The 24,491-nt window shown below is 46.8% G+C and overlaps 2 protein-coding genes across 9 annotated transcripts in view; one reads left to right on the top strand and one right to left on the bottom strand.

The window, feature by feature from the left end:
- Positions 1-1,165: 1,165 nt before the first annotated feature.
- On the top strand, positions 1,166-7,250 carry SETD6 (SET domain containing 6, protein lysine methyltransferase). The gene is made up of 9 exons (XM_027716156.2): positions 1,166-1,275; positions 1,370-1,468; positions 1,554-1,698; positions 2,206-2,347; positions 2,646-2,840; positions 3,015-3,138; positions 3,374-3,554; positions 3,768-3,910; positions 4,336-7,250. Exons 1-9 carry the CDS (start codon positions 1,249-1,251, stop codon positions 4,645-4,647), a joined length of 1,368 nt encoding a protein of 455 aa, XP_027571957.1. The 5' UTR covers positions 1,166-1,248; the 3' UTR covers positions 4,648-7,250.
- Positions 7,251-8,468: 1,218 nt separating this feature from the next.
- CNOT1 (CCR4-NOT transcription complex subunit 1) overlaps positions 8,469-24,491 on the bottom strand; it is a 55,764-nt gene continuing 39,741 nt past the window's right edge. For 5 of the 8 annotated variants that reach the window (XM_027716132.2, XM_027716139.2, XM_027716137.2 and 2 more), the window contains exons 32-49: positions 23,575-23,715; positions 23,372-23,476; positions 22,678-22,797; positions 21,670-21,864; positions 20,010-20,152; positions 19,313-19,421; positions 19,053-19,222; positions 17,733-17,964; positions 15,468-15,716; positions 14,681-14,844; positions 14,286-14,403; positions 13,710-13,811; positions 13,280-13,453; positions 11,795-11,944; positions 10,841-11,021; positions 9,960-10,092; positions 9,707-9,841; positions 8,469-9,576 (exon numbers count right to left, since the gene is read on the bottom strand). In XM_027716132.2, the coding sequence (XP_027571933.1) occupies positions 9,498-9,576; positions 9,707-9,841; positions 9,960-10,092; positions 10,841-11,021; positions 11,795-11,944; positions 13,280-13,453; positions 13,710-13,811; positions 14,286-14,403; positions 14,681-14,844; positions 15,468-15,716; positions 17,733-17,964; positions 19,053-19,222; positions 19,313-19,421; positions 20,010-20,152; positions 21,670-21,864; positions 22,678-22,797; positions 23,372-23,476; positions 23,575-23,715 (2,700 nt within the window). In that variant the 3' untranslated portion in view covers positions 8,469-9,497. The remainder of the gene's footprint in view (positions 9,577-9,706; positions 9,842-9,959; positions 10,093-10,840; positions 11,022-11,794; positions 11,945-13,279; positions 13,454-13,709; positions 13,812-14,285; positions 14,404-14,680; positions 14,845-15,467; positions 15,717-17,732; positions 17,965-19,052; positions 19,223-19,312; positions 19,422-20,009; positions 20,153-21,669; positions 21,865-22,677; positions 22,798-23,371; positions 23,477-23,574; positions 23,716-24,491) is intronic. The other 3 variants (XM_027716136.2, XM_027716140.2, XM_027716138.2) reach the window with 1 other exon arrangement.

The following is a 24,491-nucleotide window of genomic DNA, read 5'->3' as shown; positions in this document are numbered from 1 at the left end:
CCCGGAGCTCCCAGAGGGAGGCGGGAGGGTCCTGCCGTGGGAGGGGAGCGGGGAGGGGATGTGATCGTACAGGGGCCGTGCTCTGCGCCGGGGGGTCCCCGCTCGGGGCTGGGATCGCACAGGGGTTTGGGGTCCGTGCTCTGGGGCTGGGATCGCACAGGGGTTTGGGGTCCGTGCTCTGGGGCTGAGATCGCACAGGGGTTTGGGGTCCGTGTTCTGGGGCTGAGATCGCACAGGGGTTTGGAGTCCGTGTTCTGGGGCTGGGATCGCACAGGGGTTTGGGGTCCGTGCTCTGGGGCTGCAGCAACCTCGGTTCGGGTCCGAGCGCCAGCAGCGCTTTTGCAGGAGCGGGGTAAGGCGGGAGGGAGGCGGCTGCGAGGAGTTGGGTTACAGAGACACGGAGCCCTCGGAGGAACCGTGAGCTCGGGTGGGCACCCAAAGGCCGCCCCACATATTCTCTTGCCCTTCTTGCCCGTAATGCAGGATGGGACCCCTCCGTCCCTCAGGGAACCCACCCTGCCAGTCCAGCCCGGGAGGGGCTGGAGGTGATTAAAGCCGACCCCAAAGGCTGGTGGGGTGGGGGAGCACCAGGGACAGCCCGCGGAGAGCCCCGTGGGGCCTCTTCAAACACCTCGTGCGCACTAATTGGCTTAATTAGAGCCGCCAGCGATGGCACCGGCCCCCCTTCTGCCGGGACTGGGGCCGGGACTAATGAGCCGCGGGACTGCCCTGGAGGGAGATCAGAGCCCCACGCAGGGTGGAGGGGGATGGTCTCGACAGAACAAGAGCACGAGCTTAATTATCCTGATTAATTAGAGCCCGCTGTTTTTAACCCACGCCTGGAGGTGTGAGCCCAGCAGTGCAGCCCCCCGGGGTGGGATGGAGGCAGCAAAATGCAGGGAGAGACCTGAGGAGCCCCTCAGAGAGACCCCACAGCGTCCCCAGACACCGCAGACAGACACGGGGTGGTCCCTGGATCCCACCGAGAGGCACCACAAGGACCCCAGACCCTTCAGGGAGGTGCTCAGAGGTCCCCTGACCCCACAGGAGGTTCTACGACCACCCCAGAGCCCGCAGAGAAACGCCCGAACCCCTCAGTTTGCCGGGCGCGTTTCCGCGGCCCCCGCCCCCGGCCCTTTCTGTCCCTCCGCGACCACCGTCAGCCCCGCGGGGAGGGGGCAGAGCCTCCCTGCCCACTCGGAAGGGCCCGCGGCACCACGTGGTGCGGAACCACGTGTGGGCTCCGTCATGGCGTCGGCGCCCAAGAGGTTCAAGGTATGGGGGGCACCGGGGGAGACCCCGGCCCTTACCGGGGCTCCGCGATCGGCCCTGCGGCTCCTTCCCCTTCACGCCGTGTTTCCATCCACAGGCGGCGGCCGGGAGTGGTTCCGGGGGGAAGGGCAGCACCGACCCCCTCTCCGCGTTCCTGTCGTGGTGCAGGCGGGCCGGGGTGGAGCTCAGCCCCAAGGTGAGGCAGTGCGGGCCGGGCCGGGCCTCCCCCGGGCCGCTCCGGTGTCTCCGGCCCGCCCGTCACCGCTCCTCTCCCGGCCCAGGTGCGCCTGAGCAGGGAGGGCGCGGTGGCGGGGTACGGCCTGTTGGCCGCCGAGGAGCTGGAGACGGGAGAGGTCCTGTTCACCATCCCTCGCACGGCGCTGCTGTCCCAGCACACCACCTCCATCCACACCCTCCTGCAGGAAGGTGAGCGCAAGCTTCTCGTGGCACTCGAGTTTGCTTTGCTTTTTAAAAGAATTAATGGGTCTGGGATTAAGCCTTGGGGACGTTCCTCCTGGAGGGTTGTTAGATACCAGCCAGGAAGGGGGTTCCCTAAAGGAGCCTGGAGCTCTGTCGGGCAGGGAGAAAAGCCCAATAGTCCAATATCTCCAACTTCCAAGTGACAGGCTCATGTCACTTAGGTTTCCCTGGAGGCCCAGGACAGGCCCTTGTAGGGAAAAGAACAGTTCCTTGGTTTCTGAAGGCACCCACAGGCTCAGGCTGAGGATGGCAGGGCAGTAGGGTCTGGGAGAGCTGCAGAGGAGCAGCTTGTGGTTCAGCTCAGGACAGACTAAGACAAAGCAGAGTGCAAGCAGAACTCCTGCCTCCAGGGTGAAGGTGGGACTGAGGCTTGTGGTGTCAGGCTTTGGTTCTTTGAGGAAAAAAACACCTCAAGATCAACTTACGTTTTCTCCACCGTGTCTGGTTCTTCAGCCCAGGAGTCCCTGCAGAGCCAGTCCGGGTGGGTCCCTCTCCTGCTGGCCCTGCTGCACGAGTACACAGCCAGCAGCTCCCAGTGGCAGCCGTATTTCTCCCTCTGGCAGGATTTCCGGAGCCTGGATCACCCCATGTTCTGGTAAGGTGAAACCAGGCAGGGCTGGGGGGAGGCCCAGGCTGGCAGCTGGATGCAGGCACAGCCCAGGGGCTGCTGAGCAGGGTCCTGGGCATGGATCTGGTCCTACTGGGCAACCCCAGCCCTCTGTTCCAGCCCTGTGCTGGCACTGGCAGGAGCCTGAGGGACTACCATGAAGTTATGCTACAGGCACAGCCAGAGAACAGGGATCTGCAGAGCAGGGGGGAGCTGACATTTTGAAGGAGGAAGCAGTCTGTAGACTCTTCTCCTTGAGGCACAACCTCCGTTTTTCTTGCAACAGGCCTGAAGAAGAGCGAACAAGGCTCCTGCAGGGCACAGGCATTCCAGAAGCCGTGGACAAGGATCTAGCTAACATCCACCTGGAGTACAGCTCCATCATCCTCCCTTTCATGGAGTCCCACCCTGATGTCTTTGACCCCAAGCTGCACACTCTGGAATTGTATAAGGAGCTGGTGGCATTTGTCATGGCCTACAGGTGAGAAGTGAAGGCTCTGCTCTGACAGGGAGTAAGGACAAGGAGCAGGATCATAGGAAAGATTTGAGGCTGTTACTTAAAGGTTGCGGTTGCATGAGAATGTAAGTATAAGATGAAGCTTGCCCTGTGCTGCCACATGAACCACAGGCTTGTCTTCATCTCCCTTCTTTATAGCTTTCAGGAACCTTTGGAGGAGGAAGATGAAGATGAGAAGGGGCCCAATCCTCCCATGATGGTGCCTGTAGCAGATATTTTGAATCACGTGGCCAACCACAACGCCAACCTGGAGTACTCTCCTGTGAGTGCAAAGCTGCTGTGCCAGGCATTGTCACAGCCTGGCTCCCCTTTCATGAGGCCTTTGGGAATGGAGACACATCCCTGGGCAGCAAGTCTGGCCTGGATCTTGTTAATATGAAGCCCTGCTGCGTGTTTGGAGTTGGTTAGTGAGAGCTGGGGGTCATCTGAGCCGCTCTCAAACCCCGCGTTTCCCCGGCGGAGCAGCACAGCTCTGAGCTCCCTCTCCCTGCCCGCAGCACTGCTTGCGAATGGTGACCACACAGCCCGTGGGGAAGGGCCAGGAGATCTTCAACACCTACGGGCAGATGGCCAACTGGCAGCTGCTGCACATGTACGGCTTCGCCGAGCCCTACCCCGGCAACACCCACGACACCGCCGACATCCAGATGGTGACGGTGCGCGCGGCGGCGCTGCGGCGTGAGTGCCACCCGCGGGCACCCGGGAGGGGACGGGGCAGGGATCCGGGTACACAGGGATGGGATGGAGCAGGGATCGAGTGTGACACAAAAAATAATGCCTGATCCACAGCATTTCAGGTGCTGGGGCCACGCCTTGTTTTCTGCCTCCTGTTTGCCCTTCTCCGCTCGCCCCCCGCCCCGGTGGGGTTGCAGCTCTGCTGTCTTCAAACAGGTGCCAGCAGCGAAGCGCAGCAGCAGCTGGTCTCAGAGCAGTGGGACTTCTTGTGCCAGCTGGAGATGGTGGGCGAGGAAGGTGCCTTTGTGCTTGGCTGGGATGAGGTGCTGACAGAGGAAGAGCTGTCCGTGACCCTGAAGGTGAGCACAGCCAGGGAGGGGGGAGAGAGCTACGCAAGGAGAGCATGGAGTGCAGCTGGGCTAACCAGCAGTGCAGAAGGGCTCAGTGGAGGGGACAAGCACGGGAAGGCAGTTTGGTACCAACACTCCTGCATGAACAGTGGCAGGGGCTGTGGCTCCTCAACTAGCCACCCATCTGTACTCGTACCTGTTTTGAACAGCTCACTCCATGGCCACTGCTGTTCTAGGGAGCTTTCAAAACTTCGTAGGTGACAGCTGAGGTGTCCAGGTTTTCTATTTGAACGTTCTTCTAAGCCGGTTTCAGTCTGTTAACCTTTAGTGTGGCTGAGGAATAACTCACCTGCTCCACGTGGCTCTTCCACAGAGGAGAAAGCCTGATGTGCTCACACTGCCAGTGACTTGTCCCTTTGCCTGGGTCATTACAGGTGCTGTGCATGTCAGAAGAAGAATTCAAGGAGTATAAGGAACAAGATGGCTGGGAAGATGACAGTGAGGAAGAGGAAAACTCTACCCTTTCCAACGAGGCTCTCTCCAGACTAAAAACCCCATGCAAGAAGCTCCTTTATGACAGTGTGCTGCTGACCCTGGAGTCCTACAGGTCAGACCTGAAAGCAGAGCAGGACTTGCTAAATAACAAGGAGGCTTATGAGAAACTGAGTCGAAGGGAGCAGCAGGCTCTGCACGTGCGCTACGGACAGAAAAGGATCTTGCATCAGCTGCTGGAGCTGGTACGATAGAAACCTCACTGCCCCTGGACAGGACCTGCCCAGGACTGATCCAAGGGGAAGGGCAGCCTCTGGACATCAGTCCTGCAGCAGGGAGGACAGATGGCAAGATTGACTATAGGCCCACTTGTCCCTTATAAGGCATGTGGCTTTTGAGCTACCTCTACATAAAGAAGTATCTTGACAGCACTGAAGGGATTTTGGGTGGCATTATTGTACAGTGAGAGCTCTGGAGCACAAATATCACCTTCCAGAGGCCTTAAGAAACCCCAGACCTCCCAGCAGCTGTTTTAGGAAGTCAGGCATACACTGTCAGAACAGCAAGTGGGTTCCCTAATTCAGCATCAGAAATTTAAGGCAAGAGCAGCTCCTTGTCCAGATTAAGAGGGCAGAAATCCAGCTGGCAGCTCAGAGTAAACATCTGGCAGCTGGAGCTGCTGACAACACTAAACCCTTCAACACAGAAATCCAATTGGATTGGATTGGACCTTCCTGTTCACAAATTCCAGGCAGGAGATTGGATCTGTGTGAGACTGTGGAATGATGGGACACTACAGGAACACTGGAAAGGACTGTAGCAGGTTCTCCTCCCAAGACATGGCTATGAAACTTCAGGGACTAGAGCTCTGGAACCACCACTTATGAGGGAAGAAAACTACAGGACTAGATAAGTGAGAAGCCACCCCCTCCGGATATCTTTGGGACTAAAAAAATTAAGAAGTAACTTAATGAACTGTACCTGGGAAGAAAGCCTGTCTTACACAGAACTTGAATGCCCTCAAGGGGTAGGAGCATTTCTAATTGCAGTAATTGTTTTACACAAACACAATTGCACAAACCAGGACTGTTGAGACAGTGTCAGATGTCAAACTTGGTATAATGTTGGTATAATTTTACATTGATTAAGCCCCTTACTGTGACATGTTTTCCTGAATTGCCTTAATCCTTCTGAATAGGAAACTCACATAGATAATACTTTTGTCCTTTCTTGTCCAGTCAAATACTGTAACAAGAAATCAATTGTACAATGGTTTAATGAGGATGGAAGAGAATTGAAATTATTACTGTTGCAACTAGATGGGAATCCAACAATATATACTCTCTAGAATTTCCTTTGATGCATAAGGAGGAGGAGGAAGGTAAATATCACTGCTGAGCCATAGGAGATGAGGTAGTAGCAGAAGGCCATTGTATACAAGTAAAGGTAAAAAGAAAACCTTTAACCCCCTCAAGCCTGGGAAACCAACCCACACGTAATTAAGGAGGTAGGGAAACAACAAATACTATTTAATATTGACTATACTTAAAACTAAAGACTATGATATTCATCCTATTGTTGCTCTAGGCATGATCAGTAATGGAACCACAGTGCATCCAACAGAACAGAGAAAGGAACAGATGACAAATGTCAGCACCTGTATAGCACAAGAACAAGGGTGTGTCTGTGAAAGAAATACAACTGAACTCAAGATACCTGCCTAGATATGGAACAGCATAACTTTGAAATTCGGCCAGAGATTAATATAAACCCAGTATTAAACATAGCTAAAGGGTGTGTATGCTTTAGTATTCCTTGGGAATACACAGAAATGGATAATCAGTTAAATCACACTCTAATTTTTGTGTTTGTAAACTTACCCAAATCAGAGGCTGTGATTTTTAACTACTCAGCCCCAGTAACTTCCTTCCAACTATTAAAAACAAATTATAGCTTAATTAACTATACAATTCACCTCTGTGGGTATAAGCCTTACGCTAGTAAAGAAATTGCTACAACATAAGAATTTGCAAAGGCTGTTAAAAGAAGCTAAACAGAGTAGTAGAAAGACTTTGATTACTGTCTATCATGACAGCAAAGAAATCCATCAGGTAATGGAAAGAGTGAAGAAAGATAGAAGTCACCATTGGTGGAATATTTTATTTGGATGGGCTCCAACAGCACCAGGAATTTTTAATAAAATGGTACATCTCATAATTGTCTTTAAAACTAACCTGTCTGCTTTTTATTTCAGTGCTGGGATTGTATATCAAATGTGGAGAATCATGAAACACCTACCTCCAAGATTTAAATATAATTGGGAACAGTAGTAGCCAAAAGAATGTGCAAGTGTTTAATAAAACATTTCAAAAGCTTCCAAGGGAAGGAATTGATATCTTCAAGCAGAATTCTTTATATCTTTAAATAGAATTCTCTGTCCCTTCCTTTGATCTCTGTTGCAGATGGAAGCTGATGGTATTATTCTCACCTTTAACCCCTCTTTTGAATACAAAGAGATGTTATCAGGTGTGTCAAACGGGTGTCCCTTTATCCTTAGGGAAAGCTTTGGTATTTTATGCCCTGCTTGGCAGTTGTTTAGAAGACATGGAGCTGCAGCTGCAGATCACCTTTGGCACTAAACCTTGGGTTCTGTGCAGCCTGAGCTGAACTTTGCTTGAAACTGAGACGGGGGCAGCTCCCCAAACGACCACCAGAGACCTCTGAAAAGGTCCCCACAGGCACAGTAACAAGGACTGCATAAGGGTTGCACAAGCTAAATGACTGCATTAGGTAGGAGGTAACTATGTATTAGATAGGTGGGGTTATGTAAACTTTGGTGCCTAAATTCTCTCACTTTTTTATTCCTTGGTGTGCTTGATTTGTGGAAAAACTTCCACCTTGCACCCTGTGCAGAATAAACAATGTCTCCTTTCTAAACCTGACTCTTTGTCCATGTTCAGAGAGTTCCTAAAATTCAGCAACAAAGGGAGGATGTGAGTGCAGTGGCCTCCATCCTACCAGCCCATCTTGTGTTACTGGGATCTTGGCTGAGTCTTGTCCACCTTCCAGTCTCTGCAACACCAGCCTTGTACAGCAGCATTAGTACAGAACCAGAGACACATCTGAGCCGTCAGGACAAGGCAAGAAGCTCTGCAGATGGTTTTGCTACAGTCAAATGGAAGGAAAAAAATCCCATGGCATCTGGACCAGATAAAGAAAAACTGGTTGCTGGTAATTCTCTGCATCCTAACCCCACAGGAGGAGGAGTAAGCTGAAGTTGCAACAGCAGAACCAAAAAAATTCCAACTTCAAAAGGCTCAGTTTCAGCACACCAGGGAATTGTAGGACCTGCCCACAGTCTAGTCCTTGACATACATGTGACTGAAAAAAGACTGCCCAGAACAGAAACAGGTAGAGAATTCCCTGTGAGCTGCTGTCCACTGGCACATTGGCACAGCCCCTTGGAGCTGGCTTTTGCTCCATGCAGGAAATGCAAAACCCAATACAGAACCCCTTAAACACGATTAGAAAATCCTGACCTCCTCTCTGCCCATACCACAGCAGCCAACTAGGTTTAACAAACTAGTAATGTTATGAAAAAAGAAAGCAGTGGAGCCCTATTTCCCAGCATCTGCCAGGCTGTAAGGCACAGGCTAAGGGATTCTGCAGCATTAGCAACACTGGAGCTGCCTACCCTTCCCACAGCCAAGCCCAGCCTTGGGCTGCAGGGAGAACCACAGCAGGGTGGAAGGCACTAGAAATGAAGCTGATGGGCTCTCTACACTCTGTACCCCTCCACTGCAGTCTTCTGTCTGAGACCAACTGCTCATGAAGCTGCAACTAAGACATTTCTATTTCCACATAACTCTCCCTTCTTTTGCACTTCAAAGCAAGGCCCTGTCTAGACATTCCATCTCCCCACTGACCTCACACTAGAGAAACAAACCCAGTTGCTTTCAAGAGGCAGTGCCCAAAACACACTGGAAAATTGCAGGTTTTGGATGGGTGGAACAGACTTTGAAAGACACCAACTAGCCAGGATGGAACTGGAGAGAATAAGCAGAGTGGCACGTGCTGCATGTCATGACTTTTAATGTGTAACTACAGTATGCATACATACAAGAGTGGGAGAACTAAAGCCCAAGAACTAGAAAGGCTACAAAATACAACACATGGACCAATACTTTACAAAACATTGAAAATCCTTACAAAATGGGCTGTATTGGTCCTTTGGGTTTTTGTTTTTATTATTTTTCCTTTTTTTTTTTCTAATTTTTTTTTTTTACAAACTTAAACTTGTATGTGTGGTCACAGGGTAGGGATGGGAAAAGGTCTAGATTGAACCCCTCATCTTTCAAAATTTACAACTGTCAAAAAAGAAAAAAAAAAGAACAAAAATAAAGAAGCTATAGGCCTGGTCTCTGGTTTATTTACTGAAAACAGCTGACCCTCACCTGAAGGGCCTGTTTTTTATCCAACAGGAAGGAGGCATTCTCTGACTGCCACTCCACTTGCTGTCTATCAGCATCTGATGAAGGTGAGGGGAAAGCAACACTGAACCTTAACCCCTCCCTCACCCCTCCCATACTCCATATAATTCCCATATTCCAAACACATCCACCTTTTTTTTTAACAACTTAGTGATTGAAAGGTCCCCCATCCACATAAAGAAAAATAAGTTACTTATTATAACTGGCTTTTCAATATTCTTTGGGAGTCTGGGAATGTCAGGACAAGGAGGTCTGCCCCAGACAAGTGCTTGGCATCAGCAGCTGCCCCTTTATTACAAGCTGGACAGGCACCAGTTGCCCACCTGCCTTTTACACAATTTGCACAAACCCAAAAGTCCAGACAAAATGTTTCTGTTCCTTGTATTTACACTAGTTTAAAATGATATTCACAGCATCTTCTGAATTTTGGCCAAAAGTCAAAAAATTTGTCTCAAACTTTGGAACATGCCCACATAAGACTTTCACCCAGGGTCTGTCGTGTTCTACCCAATCGAGGGGGCTGGGAAGGTCAGGAGGAGCCTTACAGAGTCTTCAGTCAGTTGATGGGACAGGACCTCCAGGCTGGCACGCTTAGAATGCAGGATGCAGCTCATCTAACTGGCACCAGTCCCTTCCATGACTTGCTGGGCCTGCTTCTGCCCCATGCAGCACTGTGCAACCGACTGGAACAACCTGCACAAGGAAGCAAAGCGGTGGTAGTGGCAGCAAATGGTCCTTTCTGCTGTGACAGCACCAAAAACTCAAGGTGCAACTGCTTCAGCTCTACCCATTTTAATGATTCTGTGGTTAAAGTCATACTCACTTCTCAATTTCTGGAGCGCAGTGAACAAACTCATGGTTCCAGAACTTAAACGCTGGGTTTTTTATCAGCTCAATGAAAGTAATAAGGAGACCCCAGGGATGAGGCCTATTTACAATCAGTCGTTCCAAGAGAACCCTGAAATCCAAAAGTAAAAACAGTTGGAGCTCAAAGACCCAGACTGGGAAGAAGACCCAAGAGAAGGAAGAAAAGCAAAAAGCGGGCGTGTTGGTAAGTGAAATGCCTCCCCTCTCACCTGGTGATCTGCTCCTGGATAGCCTCAGTGTTGGCCTCTGCAAACAGGTACAGCATGGTGCAGCTGAAGTAGTGGGTGTGGCTGTTGGGGTATCGCAGCTGGTTGGCAATGGCGTTCAGGAAGAGGTACCGGCCTGCGGGAGAGGAACGGTGAGGACACACAGCTCCCCTCACACACAGCCAAAAAGGAGTAAAGAAGCCACTAACAGTGCCTGAGATAACGTTTGTGAGTCTGTCTTATGGAGGCACAAGGAACAAAGCTAACTGAAGATATGTAAAGACTGTATCAGCTCAGGCTGATGGGACAGTAATACTATTCTAACATAGCATTCCTTACTGTGAATTCACTAGCAGCTACATGAAATCACAGAATCACTGAGGCTGGAATAGACCTTTAAGATCAAGCCCCACTGTCAACCCAGCACTGCCACTGTAACCCCTAAACCACATCACCCAGTGCCAGATCAGACACCTCTTAACACCTCATGGGATGGCGACTCCACGACCTCCCTTGGGCAACCTATTCCAATGCCTGACTGCCCTAACAGTGACAATACTTTTTCTAATATCTAATCTGAATCTCCCCTGTCTCATCTTAGGGCCATTTCCTCTTGTCCTCTCACTGCAGGCACAGTAGAAGAGAGTGATCCCCACCTCACTAAAACCCCCTTTCAGGCACAGGGTGATGAGGCCCCCCCCAAGCCTCCTCTCTGAGACTAAACAAACCCAGGTGCCACAGCTGCTCCTCACAAGACACGATTTCTGGACCTTTCATGAGCCTTGTTGCCCTTTGCTGGACACGCTCCAGCACCTCAATGTGCTTTTTAAAGCGACACTCGCCGTAAATGTGACATGGCATGAACTGCAGCGCTTCCAGCTCACCTTCAGTGTCCAGGTCTACTGCCAAATTCTGGAAGATATCCATGTGAGCTGAGTGGGTGATGGTGCTCATAGAGGGTGTGCTGCCTTTGTTATGGATGTGTGCAATAGCTTGAGTACCTACGTAGAGCACCAGTGCATTAATCAGCTGGATGTTGTAGCGGTTGCCAGGTTCATTTGATACCTAATAACAAAGACAGGAAAACCATGAACAATCTATATTCCTTCAGCACTTGAAGGTACAGCATGTACAACAACAGCATCCAAGTCTCTTCTTGATTATATGGACACCCACAAATTCAACTTGGCGTTTACCCTTTTCTAATACAGCATGTATTATGAAGCATGTATTACAGCTTATTACAATACTATATTTGAATATATATATAGTCAGAAACATCAGCAAAGTGTTAACAGACCCAGCAGACTTTTTTTTTTTACTCCATACCTAAAAGAAAAAAATCAGGTAAGGCAATGTGAATTCAGCAGCAGTGCCAGAGGCCCAAACACCCCTCCTCTCATCAAGTGAATGTTTCTGTCTGAGCAATTCTCTGAGGAAGTCCAACTTCAGACCTGAAGTCTGCTGCAAGCCAAGCCATGTGATGTCTGAAATGTGGTTTTAGCCACAACCTTACACTGGGTTTTAGCTAATTTGACCTTTTTTTACCCCTACAGCATTAGCATGCAGATACATCTATTTCTATATCAATTAATCTACTTGGAGTCAAAATTTAGTCAGATTCCAAAAGCCTTCAATACATTTGAACATCCTACTAAGGAGAGGCAGAATTATTCAGAGATGTGTGCATTTTCACAGGCTTTTCTACTGCCTGGAACACATGTTGACCATCACATCAACAAAATTCCTGTGGTGGTGGGTGACTGAGCCAGTGAGATCATTTGTCCCGTGCTATTTAAACTGAACACCCTCAGAAACCTCAAACCCCTCAAACTTACTTGTAGGTTGCTGCGCAAGTCGGACAAAAAGGTGACGGGAGAACGGGTTTTGAGATAGGAATCCAAATCTTTCTTGAACTGAGGTGGCATCACTCCAGTGAAATTTGTGAGTATTCGTGGAGCAATATTAATCTCACTTAGCATGTCCACCTGTTGAGAGAAACCCCAGTCAGGTGAGCCACAAACAATCTCTAAAGGAACAAACTGCAAAAGCAGATCTGTAAATGACATGACATTAACTACTGCTGTTGATCACTTTTCCTCCCAGCAATGAAAAGAAAACAGCAGACTTCTGCAGACTTCAGAAGAAACTTGATTTCTAACATGCAAACTAATTACATGATGTCTGGAGGAACTGAGAGGATAAAAAATTCAAGGGTGAAGGCCATAGGGAAATTCAGTCACAGCCTTTGTGGTCTCCCTATCTACACTGAAGACAGTCTGGCAGCTTAAAAAAGTACAAACATCCACACCAGTCAAGAGGAGCCTTCTTCAGTGATAACTTACTGAGAGCTGCAGCTTCGCTCCCATCACCCTGCACAGCTCAGGCAGGGAAGAATAACAGGACAATGCTTTAGCAGCATGAGGAAGTTTGTTTCTAATCAGTCCAGGATTAGTTGACTGGCATATACCCAAAAATTTAATGAGGTAACATTAACACTTCTCAAAGTCTCTCCCCATTAAGCAAGAGGCTTGCTTCAGAACGGTGCTTTATCTTATTATTTTCAAGATAAAATGGCTCCAAATGTTTCTCATCCAAAAGCCTTTACAGTCTCACAGTGCTTGGACACCATCTCTTCCACAATGAGTTCCCAGGACTCCAGTCTCCAGCATCCTGTGGAGCACAAACTACACTGCCCAGCATGAGCTGAACAAAACGGAGACAAGAACTACTGGCTGAACTGTCAAACAGCAAAGCCACAAAGGCTGCTCAAGCAGCCTGTTTTTCAGTGACATGATAAAGATGCCCTTGCTCTCCAACCCCTTGTGCCAGTCAGATCTAGGGGTGCCATCAGGTCAGTCTCCCTTGGGAGAAAGACAAGCCCTCTCTGGTTCTCCATGCAAGCACAAGGTTCTCAGTGCAGTTCTCACATAACACAAGTCTGTCCTTTCAGGCTGAACCTGCACAGCCCTTGCAAGCAAGCCAAGTATCTACTGGTGCCAGTGAAGCCACACGGAGGCAAGATTTATGCCTCCAACTGCAGCAAACTTCATACAGGACAAGGGTTGCTTCCTACTCTGCATGGTACACGTCAAACAGGGACCATTAAAATATAATTGAAGCCTACCTGCTTTAAAAACTGCTGTTCTGCCAGATGCTGTTTCACTTAAGTTTTAAATTACTTTTTAACTTTTGAATGGTTGCATTAATTCTAGTATCAATATCAAGTATTTAAACTGTTCCCAAAATTTCACAGTCTCTGCCAAAAAAACTGGATAAAGAATACTTGGAGCAATTATCAAACCCCTGAAAGTAAGTTCTACCTTTAGATTGGGGGTGAAAGGGTCTGGAAGCCTCATGTTCCGTGGGAAGGCACTCAGGATCAGATTCCTTAGCTGAATACAGTTAGGTGGGATCACATCACAGAACCCATAGTGGTAGTCACAAAGAAATTCTGGGAAATCATGCAACAAGACCAGCAACACACGCAGAGTGCCCTGTGAAATGAAATACAATACATGAGGTGTGTAACTGTTGAACAAACTGCCCAAAAACTCGCAGAGACATCATTCTATGTCATGTTAACATTACCAGGAGGAAATTAATCTGGGAAGGCTGCCTGCTTCTGTCCCACACCAATTTGCATTCAACTCTAACACAGAAGGTAACAGCAAATCCTGTTTGGTACCACACCACCTCTACTTTCAGACAACTTTGTCTGGAAGCAGCATCTATTAGATGACACTTTTTTACCTTGTAAAGAATTTGCATAGGTTTGGTGAGTTCCACGTTTCTAAGGAAAGGAGCCAAGTACTTGAACAGATCGATCAATAACTGGGCATACATAGGCCAACCCTGTCAAGAAAAAAAACAGCAGGTGGGAAACATGCAACAAAGAGCAGTTACCTTAACTTCAAAACTATAACTAGATGGATTTTTATATAAACCTGGATGGAAGAGCTTAGCTACTGCCAGCTCTAGTACTGAGTGCAGCACAGCTCATTTCAAGGGCTTCAGCTGCACATCACTGAGCTGTGGGTGTTTCCAGAACACTCAACATGCCACAGTGAGCTGACAGGATTTGGCCCAGAAGGCTACAGCTCTTCTGAACATCGAAAAAGGCATGTTCATTAAATTCAATTCACCCTGTGTTCCACAGTTATTGACACACAGACTCTCCTCCATGCAGTTAGGTTACTGTGAATATGGAAGACAACAAAAACAGAACAGCCATGCTACTAGTGCACTTCAAGAGATGTGAAACAGCACCACACCAGATAAGCATCTGTGTGAGCTTTTTAATTCAGAAGAGATAAACTGCAGCCACACCTTCTGCTGTGGTGTATGTGCCAGCATTCTTGCAATAAATATCCGATGGGAGATCAGTTCCAGCCAGGCATAAACAAAACCTGGAGCTTTTGTAGGCCTCAGGATGTGAAATGTGTTACTGAAAGAAAAGTTAGAGCAGGTTAGAAGTGCACAGCAATAAGACTGCTTTTCATAACATTGAGGGAAAAACATACACAGCCCTAAAAGCAAAGGCATTTGAGCATCTTGGGTTTTACCAGTCATTTTCCTTAAATCAAGCAAGTGGACAGTCCACGGGAGAACCAGTTACTCCAAAGGTGATTAAGCCACCACAAAAGAACAGTCACAGCCTTTACATGAAAAACCTTGGTCCTACCAAGAAAAGATGAGCATTGTGGCCAATCCCAAATACATACCAGAAAGCTGTGAGTGTCTGGAAGTTGATGGTCTCCAGCACATGCTCGGGAGCATTTAATTCCAACAGCAACATGATGAAAATGCGATGGTAAGGAAGTTGCTGAAACTCACTCTGCCGAACGTCGTGGTCTTGCAGGAGAACTCCCACCACAATACCAAGAACCTAAACAGATCAAGACATTTCATTAGTGGCAGCAAGAATTACTTTGCCAGTTGATCTATAGATAATACTTTAACCATCAGAAGATTATAACAAGAACCAAAAATCCTAGTTATTGGAAGTGCTGCATAAATGAACATTACAATTTGCTTCAGCAACTCCCAACCACTATTCTTTGCTCTCCCTGTCCCTTGGATCACAATCACAATGACTGACTGGACAGTTTTAGAAGGTCTTAACTACTTGAGACCATCCAGCCCTAAACCAAGTAATATAAGAGCATAGGAAAGCCCCTCACAACATCAAGGCAAACACTCAGGAATCACTTAAACTACACTTCAAATGCCTCAAAACAACAGCAGTTGGCTTTTTCATTCCAAGGCACAAGGGTGTGCCTTGAAGTGCCTGAAACAAGAGTTTCAGGTTGGTTTGAGACGAAATCTTTGTGAACAAGAAAGCCACTCGGCATCTTGATGCTTCACTCAGAAGTTTATCGTTTCAGTGACCAACCCAGAGTCCTCATCTGACACTCCAGCAGCAGCCTGCACTAAGGTCTACATCTTTATCAGCAAAGGCACAGCCAACAGCACATGTTAAATGCAGTGAGCACAGGAAGGGTCCCCAACCTTGTTCAGGAGGTTGATCTTTGTGACTGTGTTGGTTGCCTCCCCAGAGTGCTTCACCAGCAGTGCAATAAGTCGCACAAAGGCATCCAGGTTGTGGTAGCACTTGGCTCGAATCATGGTGGGGTTGGCTGCAGGATTGTGCTGCTGCTCTGCCAGAGCACGGTAACTGATCTCAACACACATTTCGGTGCAAAGGCGGAAAAAACGGGTGATCAGGTCATCTGTTTTCAGGATCCCTTGCTGGTGCATCTGTGCAGGGAAGGAAAAAACCTCAGCACCATAACCACAGAAAATTCATTTTACAGTTTACTTAGAACAACAAACCTTTTTACAAAGTGCTCACCTTGCCTGCCACCGTTAATTTTTACCATACTCTCCAGAGAGATAATTATTTGCAAGGCAATTTGGGGGTGGCAACACAATTTTAGCAAACATATTTAATGCCAAATGGAATCTTTCGGATCTCAAATATTTTAAACCATCAGCATGCCTGAGGAGCCCCTTTCATCAGTGTCAGTTCTGCCACCAGCACCCAACCTTGCATGAAGGACAGCATGAGGCAGCAGCAGCAGCTCAGTCTGTCGGGCCTTTAGGAGCCCAAACAGGGAGTACAAGTTCTGGGAAGGGCAGATTCCAGCTCCTACCTCAGGAACCATCACTACTTAGCAGAGTGAATTTTCCTTACATGAACATTACATGAAGAAAAACTGGGTGGGCTTTTTTTGCTTTGTACTGGGGGGCTGCTTTAATAATATATATATAAGAAACCCCAGAGACCTCCTTTTATTTGTTATCCACAGTATTAAAATCACCAAAAGGAAACAAATTGCACTGCAGGAAACTTCTGGGTTTTGAATAAAGCATCCTATTTCTAAACTACTGCACAGACATAAAGCTATAAAAACAGCATAACTGATAACTTGGAGATCATGTGGAGAACTTCTAGTATTTCTGGAGAAACATTTTTTTCTAATAAAAAAAGGGGATTTATGTATCTGCCTTCAAAGTTCTGTGCTTCTTCTTGTCCTAAAGACTAGTGAAAAGAAAGCAACACTTAAGCAGGCAAAATTAAGTTCAGGATAGAACCTTATTTAATGCAGTTATTACAAAAAATCCCTTTAAGACCCATCGTTAAAGCCTGTAAGGAAACAATTATAAATAAACACTGCACTTCAATATATTTAAATTACTATTTCAAAACTGATCAAATATTTCTAAAAGGTAAGCAGTGAAGTGTACAAAAAAGTGTATTGAGTATTACAAGTACACTACACTGAAATGTGTTTTAGAAGCATGATTTAAGGTAAAAAAGAGTGAGGTCACATGAATAAGTGAAAATATTTCTTTAAAAAGTGGGTTTAGCACAATATCTATTAAAAACATTCAAAAATGCTATGCAGTAGAAGTCAGACCAACAGGAACCTGTCTACAAGCCAGTACACAAGGACACTAAAGTCACATGAAAAAAACCACTGCATCAGTCGTGATCTTTATCCACACTTTGGAGGTCGAACTTCTTTTCATTCATAGCTGCAAATTCTGCAGCATTTCTGTGGCAGTGACACAGACATTTAAAATGAACACAATGGACAGAGGCTTCCTTGCAGCTGCAGTCAAGGAGCTGCCTGCAAGGAACACAGTTTTAGGAGGATGACTGCAGATCTACAGTTTGTTACCACACCTGCTGGGCTACTGAGGGCATCTCCCTTCTCAATCACACCTGGAAGGCAGATCTGTGCTGTTCGTCACACCTGTTAAGGTGCCCCAGAGTGACATGTTGGAGGTTGTTTAAATTTTAGGCAGCACTTCAGCTAATGGTGTTTCAAGTTTTTCCTCACTAATGATTCGAGTTTGAAGAGGGATTCCCTTGTCCACATGATCTGAAACAATTTACCTGAATCTCTATTACCAATTTCCTTCTGTAGGCTGTCAGAGCTTTTGCTGTTACCCACAAGGAGCAACACTAGTCAAGGTTCATTACTATTCACAACAGCTATCTCAGCTGCAGTTCTTTTCCCACCAAACTTATCTCAGAGCTCATGGTCTGAACTGACAGCTTGTTCCTACAGTATCTGAAGAACGTGATTTGGTGGAGGACAGGGGTTTCTACAGAACCCTGCCATCAAAACCGGCCAAAATTTTGACAGTCAAAACCTGGAAGTTTCAAAAGGATGCCTAACACAGGTTATAACACTGTTTTAAAATGAAGGGCATCACACCCTACTTATGTTGAATAAAAAGCACCTTTCTTTCCAAAAGCTCTACCTGTCCAACAAACGCAGAGAATGCTTTGGTACTGTCACGGCCTGCTGCAGCTGAATGGTAGAGGTTCACCCACTCCCTCAGCAGGTACTCTGCCTTCTCCCTCAGGCCTGGTGGGTCATCATACTCAGAAGCTTGGGAAATTCCTGAATGCATCATGAAATTAGGACCTCCATGAGCTCGGTCAATCATTGCTTCATAGTTTGATCGGACCACTTCCATCAGCTGGGGTAACCTAATGCAACAGACAGCAAGAGCTGGGTTAGAATTCCTCCTCCCCCAGAAGGTGAAGGAACTGGAAGCTCAGTCAAACAGAGCTGAAAGAAAGCAAATTATTTCTTAAACTAAATCTTTGTATCTTTCAGTCCTCACTGGAATAGCAGAAATAAGTCATGAAAGCAGACACATTTATGATGAAAGAAGGAACACTGAAATCACACAAGCTTTGAAGTTCCACTCCAATTTGTACAGCAGAGTGCTGCAACAAACCCCCCCAGGGACTAGAGACAGCTTCACTTCTGCAGACTTCAGGAGCCCTAAAATGCTCCAGATAGTGAGATGCCAGTGCTGAACAGCCTGACTGGGGCACTAAATTTGGCTGCAGTGAAAGTCAACCCATACAGTGAAGACAGTCTATCCACACCAACTGGATGAATGGACTTTTGTTTTGGGACCTCCCACTGGCAGCTGTGTTGACAGTGGCAGCCACTGCCACCAGCCAGCTGCTGGATGCTCTCGTAAGCAATCCAGAGTTCTCCAAGCTCCAATCCATGTTGTTCTAGAACCCAGCAACAACTGCTTCCACCTTAGGAGCCTGCAAGTCCCAGAGGTATTTCCAGGTGCTGTGGCAACATTTGCTGCCCAGTTACTTGCTGGTGGATACACAGGCCATGTGAGACTGGTGGAGGATTGCTTCGTAGGCTCTAAACAGAAAGGACTGTCCAATCTTATTAATTGCTTGTGATTAACAAATTAACATATTAACATAATATGTATAATTGAAATAGAAAAGAATATTGCCTAAATTTGAGATAAAGCAGGAATTCAAACAAGTTTCTTCCAGTACCACAGTATTCTGGAGCACAGTGCATAGAGAGATTTTCCTGCTCGAGCGTTCAGCTTGACATGTTGCTGCAGTTGCCTCTATTTTGACTAAGATGAGCACATTTACATTAGAGTGGCAGTTTAAATTAACATAGGACTGCAGCTCTAGAGGAAGTTTAAAGCTGTATGATTGAATGATATGAGACATTGCCTATATAACATTTAAATCATAAATGAGCAGAGAAAAAAGTAACAGATTTCACAGTATTACACTCTCACCCTTCTGGGGCGTTTCCTCTGGAATGAGCATTAATTCTCATGAGTGTCTCAATGGTGTGAAACAGGTCTGCTTCTGTTACGTGGGCGACGCTTCTCTCATCCACCAACAGGATCTTCACCAACTGCATGGCAAATGCCACAGCCATGTAGTTCAGGCCGTTCTCCATGGACTGTCAACACAAAAAAGGCAATTAAAGCCCAGCCACAAATCTCACAGTGGGCTGACTGCATCTCCTCTCCAAAGAGCAGGTTCCCTTTACCTGAGCCAAGTGAAGGTCATACTGCTGCATGTTAACGAGGTGATTGCGGATCAGCAGCTCCACAGCTTCCACGTTGTACTTGTACTCATCTCTGCATTCGATCAGGCACCTGAAGAAAAGGACTTCTTTTACTAAGTGTACCTCGACAACACAGCTTAAGTGAAGCAAGTCAGATTCAACACTTCAGAAACTGTGCCCTTCACTGTGATTCACTACTCAGCTCCAAAAGAAGCCTCTTCCAGAGCATTCTCTAAGGTAATGTTTGAATTCACAACAGTCAGACTCGAGCACTTGTTGCCCTGCACAACTGGCCACAAAAGCCCTTCAAGAGCTTCAGTTTATTCAGCATAAGAAGCCTCTCTTCCAAGGACAAAGTGGCACATCTGCCTAGCTGAAGCACTAGTGCTTCTGCTACAGGCATATGCCATGTCACACACTTTATGATAGCAAAATGAGAATAAAAAAGCCCAGAGCATATCTAATGCTCAATTCCATTATAGATTCCTATCATGTTCTGGGGTGAAACAGCATTATCAGGAGATGTAGTTAATTTTGACCAAAATAAAAAAGCCAGTAATTTTTGCCTGTCTAAATTGCAACAATGCAAAACATTAACAGGCAAGTGATTCGGAGTAACAAGGGAACTCCCAGAAGATGACCAAAGCTCCACCAGTGTCCCTGCTGCCCCACGACTGACCTGGTGATCTGTTTGTTACACCACGGAGATCCGTAGGCGCGGCCGTCCTGCAGAGCCTTCAGCACGAGCAGGTGACACTCCCGGTAGCGGAGCAGGAGGTCAGCGTCAGCCCCGCTGGTGGCATCCAGCAAGCCCTCTACAGCCTAGAACACATGCAACCTGTTAGCAGAGGAAAAAACAAGTCCTCTTCCAAATCTTCTGCATGTTACATCAGCAAGAGTTATCACCAGAAGACTCGGCAGACATGAAAAAAAAAAAATCAATTTAGTAATTGTGCTTGTCCCCTTGCTAAGACCATGTGAGATTTGATCAGTTACTATGGCATCTACGAGTTCACTGTACACAGCTGTGCTACCACAAACAAACCTACAGGTCTCTCTATGCCCCACTAGTTTTGTATGTGCACCAAATAATATGACAGAGTGCATTAGCTGGTGCTGTAGCTTCTCTGAGTCAGTGCTTCCTCAGCAGTTCAGCACATGGCTTATGGAAAACTACATGACAAAAGACTTCCAGAGCCTGCTAGAACTAAGTGAGCAGATTCCTCAGAGAAAGAGCTGCAGCACTCAAGAGATGCCTCTGTGTTAGTCTACAGCAAATGGAAGACGAGTCCTGCAGGAGCAGCACAATTTATTTGGTCAAGTCCTAGTCAGGACTGGATCCTTTAATAGGTACAACCACTATCAGAGAAGAACAGAGTCTCTCTCCAGCTTTCAGTGACTCTTGTTTTGGCACTGTTCTTGGATCCTCAGGCAGACAGCTCAGTATTCTTCCACTACTCTCAAATGGATTTTTCTCCACGTCTGTCACTTGCTCTGCACTACTACACAGGCACTGGTGCCAGCTCAGCTCACAGAGCTCACTGTGACACTCCCCACTGGTACAGCCTCACAAATTCCGGCTGGGATGGAGTTAATTTGCTTCACAGCAGCCCATATGGTGCTGTGCTTTGGATTTGTGCTGAAGAGTGTTGACAACACACCAGAGTTTTGCCAATTGCTGAACAGTGCTTACACAGTATCAAGGCTTTTTCTTTCCCACTCCTGCCTCTCCCACCAGTGGGTAGGCTGGGGATGGGCAAGAGGTTGGGAAGCAACACAGCCAGGACAGCTGATCCAAATTGAATAAAGGGATATTCTACACGACATGACATCATGCTCGGCAATAAAAGCTTAGGGACAGGAAGATGAAGAAGGGCATTCATGGTTCTGATGTTTGCCTTCCCAAGCAAATGTCACATGTGCTGAAGCCCTGCTTTCTGAGAAGCAGCTGGACATCTGCCTGCTGATGGGAAGTAGTGATTTTTACTTCTGTTTTGTTTGCACACACAGCTTTTGGTTTCCCTACTAAACTGTCATAATACGAATGAACACATCATCTTGTCTTCCCTGTTTTAATCCCTGTCCTGCAGAAGAGAGGAATGAGCAAGCAGCTTCTTTCCACAGCAGCCTGGACCCTGTGTGTACAGTCCACCAAGTGAACATCATGGCTCCCTTCCAAATTTATGTATCGAATTTCCAAAGACAGCAGCTCAGTACTGTTCACCAAACAAGTTCCACAACATACACGAAGAAACACTGTCACCGGCAAGACAATCCACGAGCCAGATGAGTAATAAACTCCAGACAAGTTGTTACAGAGAAGAATTGTCAGCACTCACCTTCTGCAGCAGCCCGAGTGCAGCGATAGCATCGCGGGAGTTCCGAGCCACCACCACGGCCTCCAAGAGGCTCCGCAACGCTTGGACTTGAGGATTCATGGCCAGGGTGTGTGGAATGGACTGCAGGTGCTGCTCCAGTTCTGTCATACATTTGTCATAGATTTGTGCTACATCATCTGTAGCCCAAGCTTGCTGCTTAAGAGAAAGTGGGAATGAGTGATTTTTGCAAGGACTGTGTTTGTCACACTCAAATACTGACTGGCTCTTCTGCTTCAGGAATTATAGCACCCAGAATTTACACCTCTACAGTACTGTGGTTTGTTATGCTGGCATTTTAAGCACACAAATATGAGCAAGTAAAGCAGTGCAACCAATTCTGGCAGTCAGAATCACAGAATGGTTTGGGTTGGAAGGGACTTTAAAGGCTATGTAGTTCCAACCCCATTGCCATGGGCAGGGACACCTTTCACTTATTCCAGGCTGCTCCAAGCCCCACCCACTTGAACACTTCCAGGGATGGGCAACCACAGCTCCTCTGGGCAACCTGTTCCAGCGCCTCACCACTCTCACAAGGAATTTCTTCTTAATATCTAATCTAAATCTGCCCTCTGTTACTTTGAAGCCATTCCCCTTTGTCCTGTCACTAAGGCTTTAAGTCCCTAAGACCAAGTATGTATACAAAAACCTGCTCAAAATTCATGCTTGCCATCCATGATCTTCCTGCAAACGTAACCCAAAATTTGAATAAAATGTTTCACTACTACTAGAACGACATGTAGTAATCATAACTTGCAGAACTTATCCCAATTTGGGTTAAAAACCCCTCAGACTGGATGGAAGTTTTATGTTGCCATTACTCTGTCATTAGAACTAGTGCATCTTTCAACCACTGTTCTCAAACAATACAAACACCTGACTCTTATGAGTCCTTCTGGCAAAAGACAAGTTCTCCAACAGTCTCCAAAAGGGCTACAGTACTCTCAAGCTGATTAGTTCAGAAACCTCTACCTTCATAGGCTGAGCCAAGAATCCTGTAGGCTGAGTTAAGTCATTGGTAGGCAAGAAGCCAGGGACATTGCGTGCAAACTCCTCATAAACAGCCAGCTGTTTTGGGTCCACACCTCCAACCTTTGCAAAGAAAAGAACAGGCATTAACCTCATTGACAAGCACTGGGGCAGTTAAAAATGAGGGCAGTTTGTGTAACAGGCAGCTGCTCAGTCACATTCTTGAACAGAGTGGCCTAGACATCAAGAAGTAGGATTCAGCTGCTCTGCACTGAGGTCCTATCTCTCCTGTGACACCTAATAGGAGGATTTTCCTCTAAAACTGAAACTCACACTCAAGAAACAGAAACAACTGAATACTGAGAAATGCTGTGCTGAAAGCACATGCTACATCCTTTAAAGGAAGAAAATATAAAGGAGGCAAGACACCAAAACAGACAAGACATCCTTCAGTGAGAGGAACAGCACAGAACAAGAGACAGGACTTATGTCTTCAAGGAATTAAGGAAAATTATATGAATACTCCTTTTGGAACAATACAGTTATGTCTTTCCACACTAATCAAGATAACAGCAGCTGCACTGTTAGGCAAGACTACAATATACAGGATTGCTCAGCTGAAGCTGTGCCATCCAATTTTTCTTATCAGGAAGGGGAAAAAAGCAGCATCAGCACAGAGCTGAGTTCATGTCCTCACCTTTAACCTGATTTGTTCTGGCATCCTCTCAGCCTGGTAAGTTAACACAACAGGATCACAGTACCGACGGCCCTCTTGTCTGGCGTGTTTTCTGAGCTCAAACTCCTGGGAAAAATAAAAACACAGCACTGGATTTTAGACACCGAGTCTGGATGTATATGAGCACACATAATACTTTTAAAAGACAGCAGTCTCATACTTACAGTTGCGAGCCTCTTGTCCATCTCAGGGCCTGCCTTTTCCACAGCTGTCTTCTGGATAAAGCAGCAGGCAAGCTCACAGTTATCCTGGGCTAACTGAGCAGCTGCCTGCTCCATCATGTCCCTCTGCTGTGGGGAGGCTGCCTATTGAAAACCACAATCATCAGTGAAGGCTGTAGGTTTTTCCCTGTATATTACTACCCCTCAAATCTGCACCACTGTCTGTACAGAACACCAGCAATAAAGAGGAATGCTCTTAGGCTCACGCTCCCTTCCCATGGAATATACAACAATAAATTTAATTTTGCATAGCTTTGAATAAAACATGTAGGCAAGACGACAGTAAAGACTTTCAACAAGGAACAGAACAGCAGGAGTTCTCCATCTTCTCCACCTCCCTATCTCCAGGGCACAGAAATAAAGCCCTGCTTCAGACGGAGGCATGCACAGTGATGCTAATGCAGGGAAAACCTCACATCACAGCACAAGGTTTACCCCTCCCCAGGTTGTAATCAGAAGATATAAAGGCACAGCACTAACAGTGCAAAACAGCAGTCCTAAGCCTTTTTCAGTGGATTCCCTTTCTGATACAGATTTTCTTCTTTCCTTCTCAGAGTCTGCTTTAAGAGAATCCTGAACAGACGGACTTATTTTTTAGGGTGCAAAGCAGCAACTGCCATTAGAAATGGAATATATCTATAAAGGCAACCTGTCCCATCTAGCTGGACTTCCCTGTCTGTTAAGATCTACCCTTTCAGTTCTCTTTCATTAATACCTACTACACTACTTCTGTTAACCCACTTCACACAATGAGCCAGGCATGAATTTTAAGGTGTCTTGTACAACCCTTCTTCTGCAACAGAATGCTTTCTATAATTAACCCTTTAAGAAAACTTCCTTGGATTACCACTGGTTTTATA

This window comes from Pipra filicauda, unplaced genomic scaffold, assembly GCF_003945595.2.
Source record: "Pipra filicauda isolate LSUMZ 115617 unplaced genomic scaffold, ASM394559v2 scaffold205_size1947385_pilon, whole genome shotgun sequence".
Classification (NCBI taxonomy): Eukaryota; Metazoa; Chordata; class Aves; order Passeriformes; family Pipridae; genus Pipra; species Pipra filicauda.
This window is presented reverse-complemented; position numbering and strand designations above follow the sequence as displayed.

Excerpts from the sequence above, each read along its gene's own strand:
- SETD6 (XM_027716156.2), top strand. The coding sequence starts at position 1,249 with ATGGCGTCGGCGCCCAAGAGGTTCAAG. Across the intron at positions 2,348-2,645 it reads CTGGATCACCCCATGTTCTG|GCCTGAAGAAGAGCGAACAA; the intron begins GTAAGGTGAAAC and ends TTCTTGCAACAG. Across the intron at positions 3,139-3,373 it reads CCAACCTGGAGTACTCTCCT|CACTGCTTGCGAATGGTGAC; the intron begins GTGAGTGCAAAG and ends CCCTGCCCGCAG.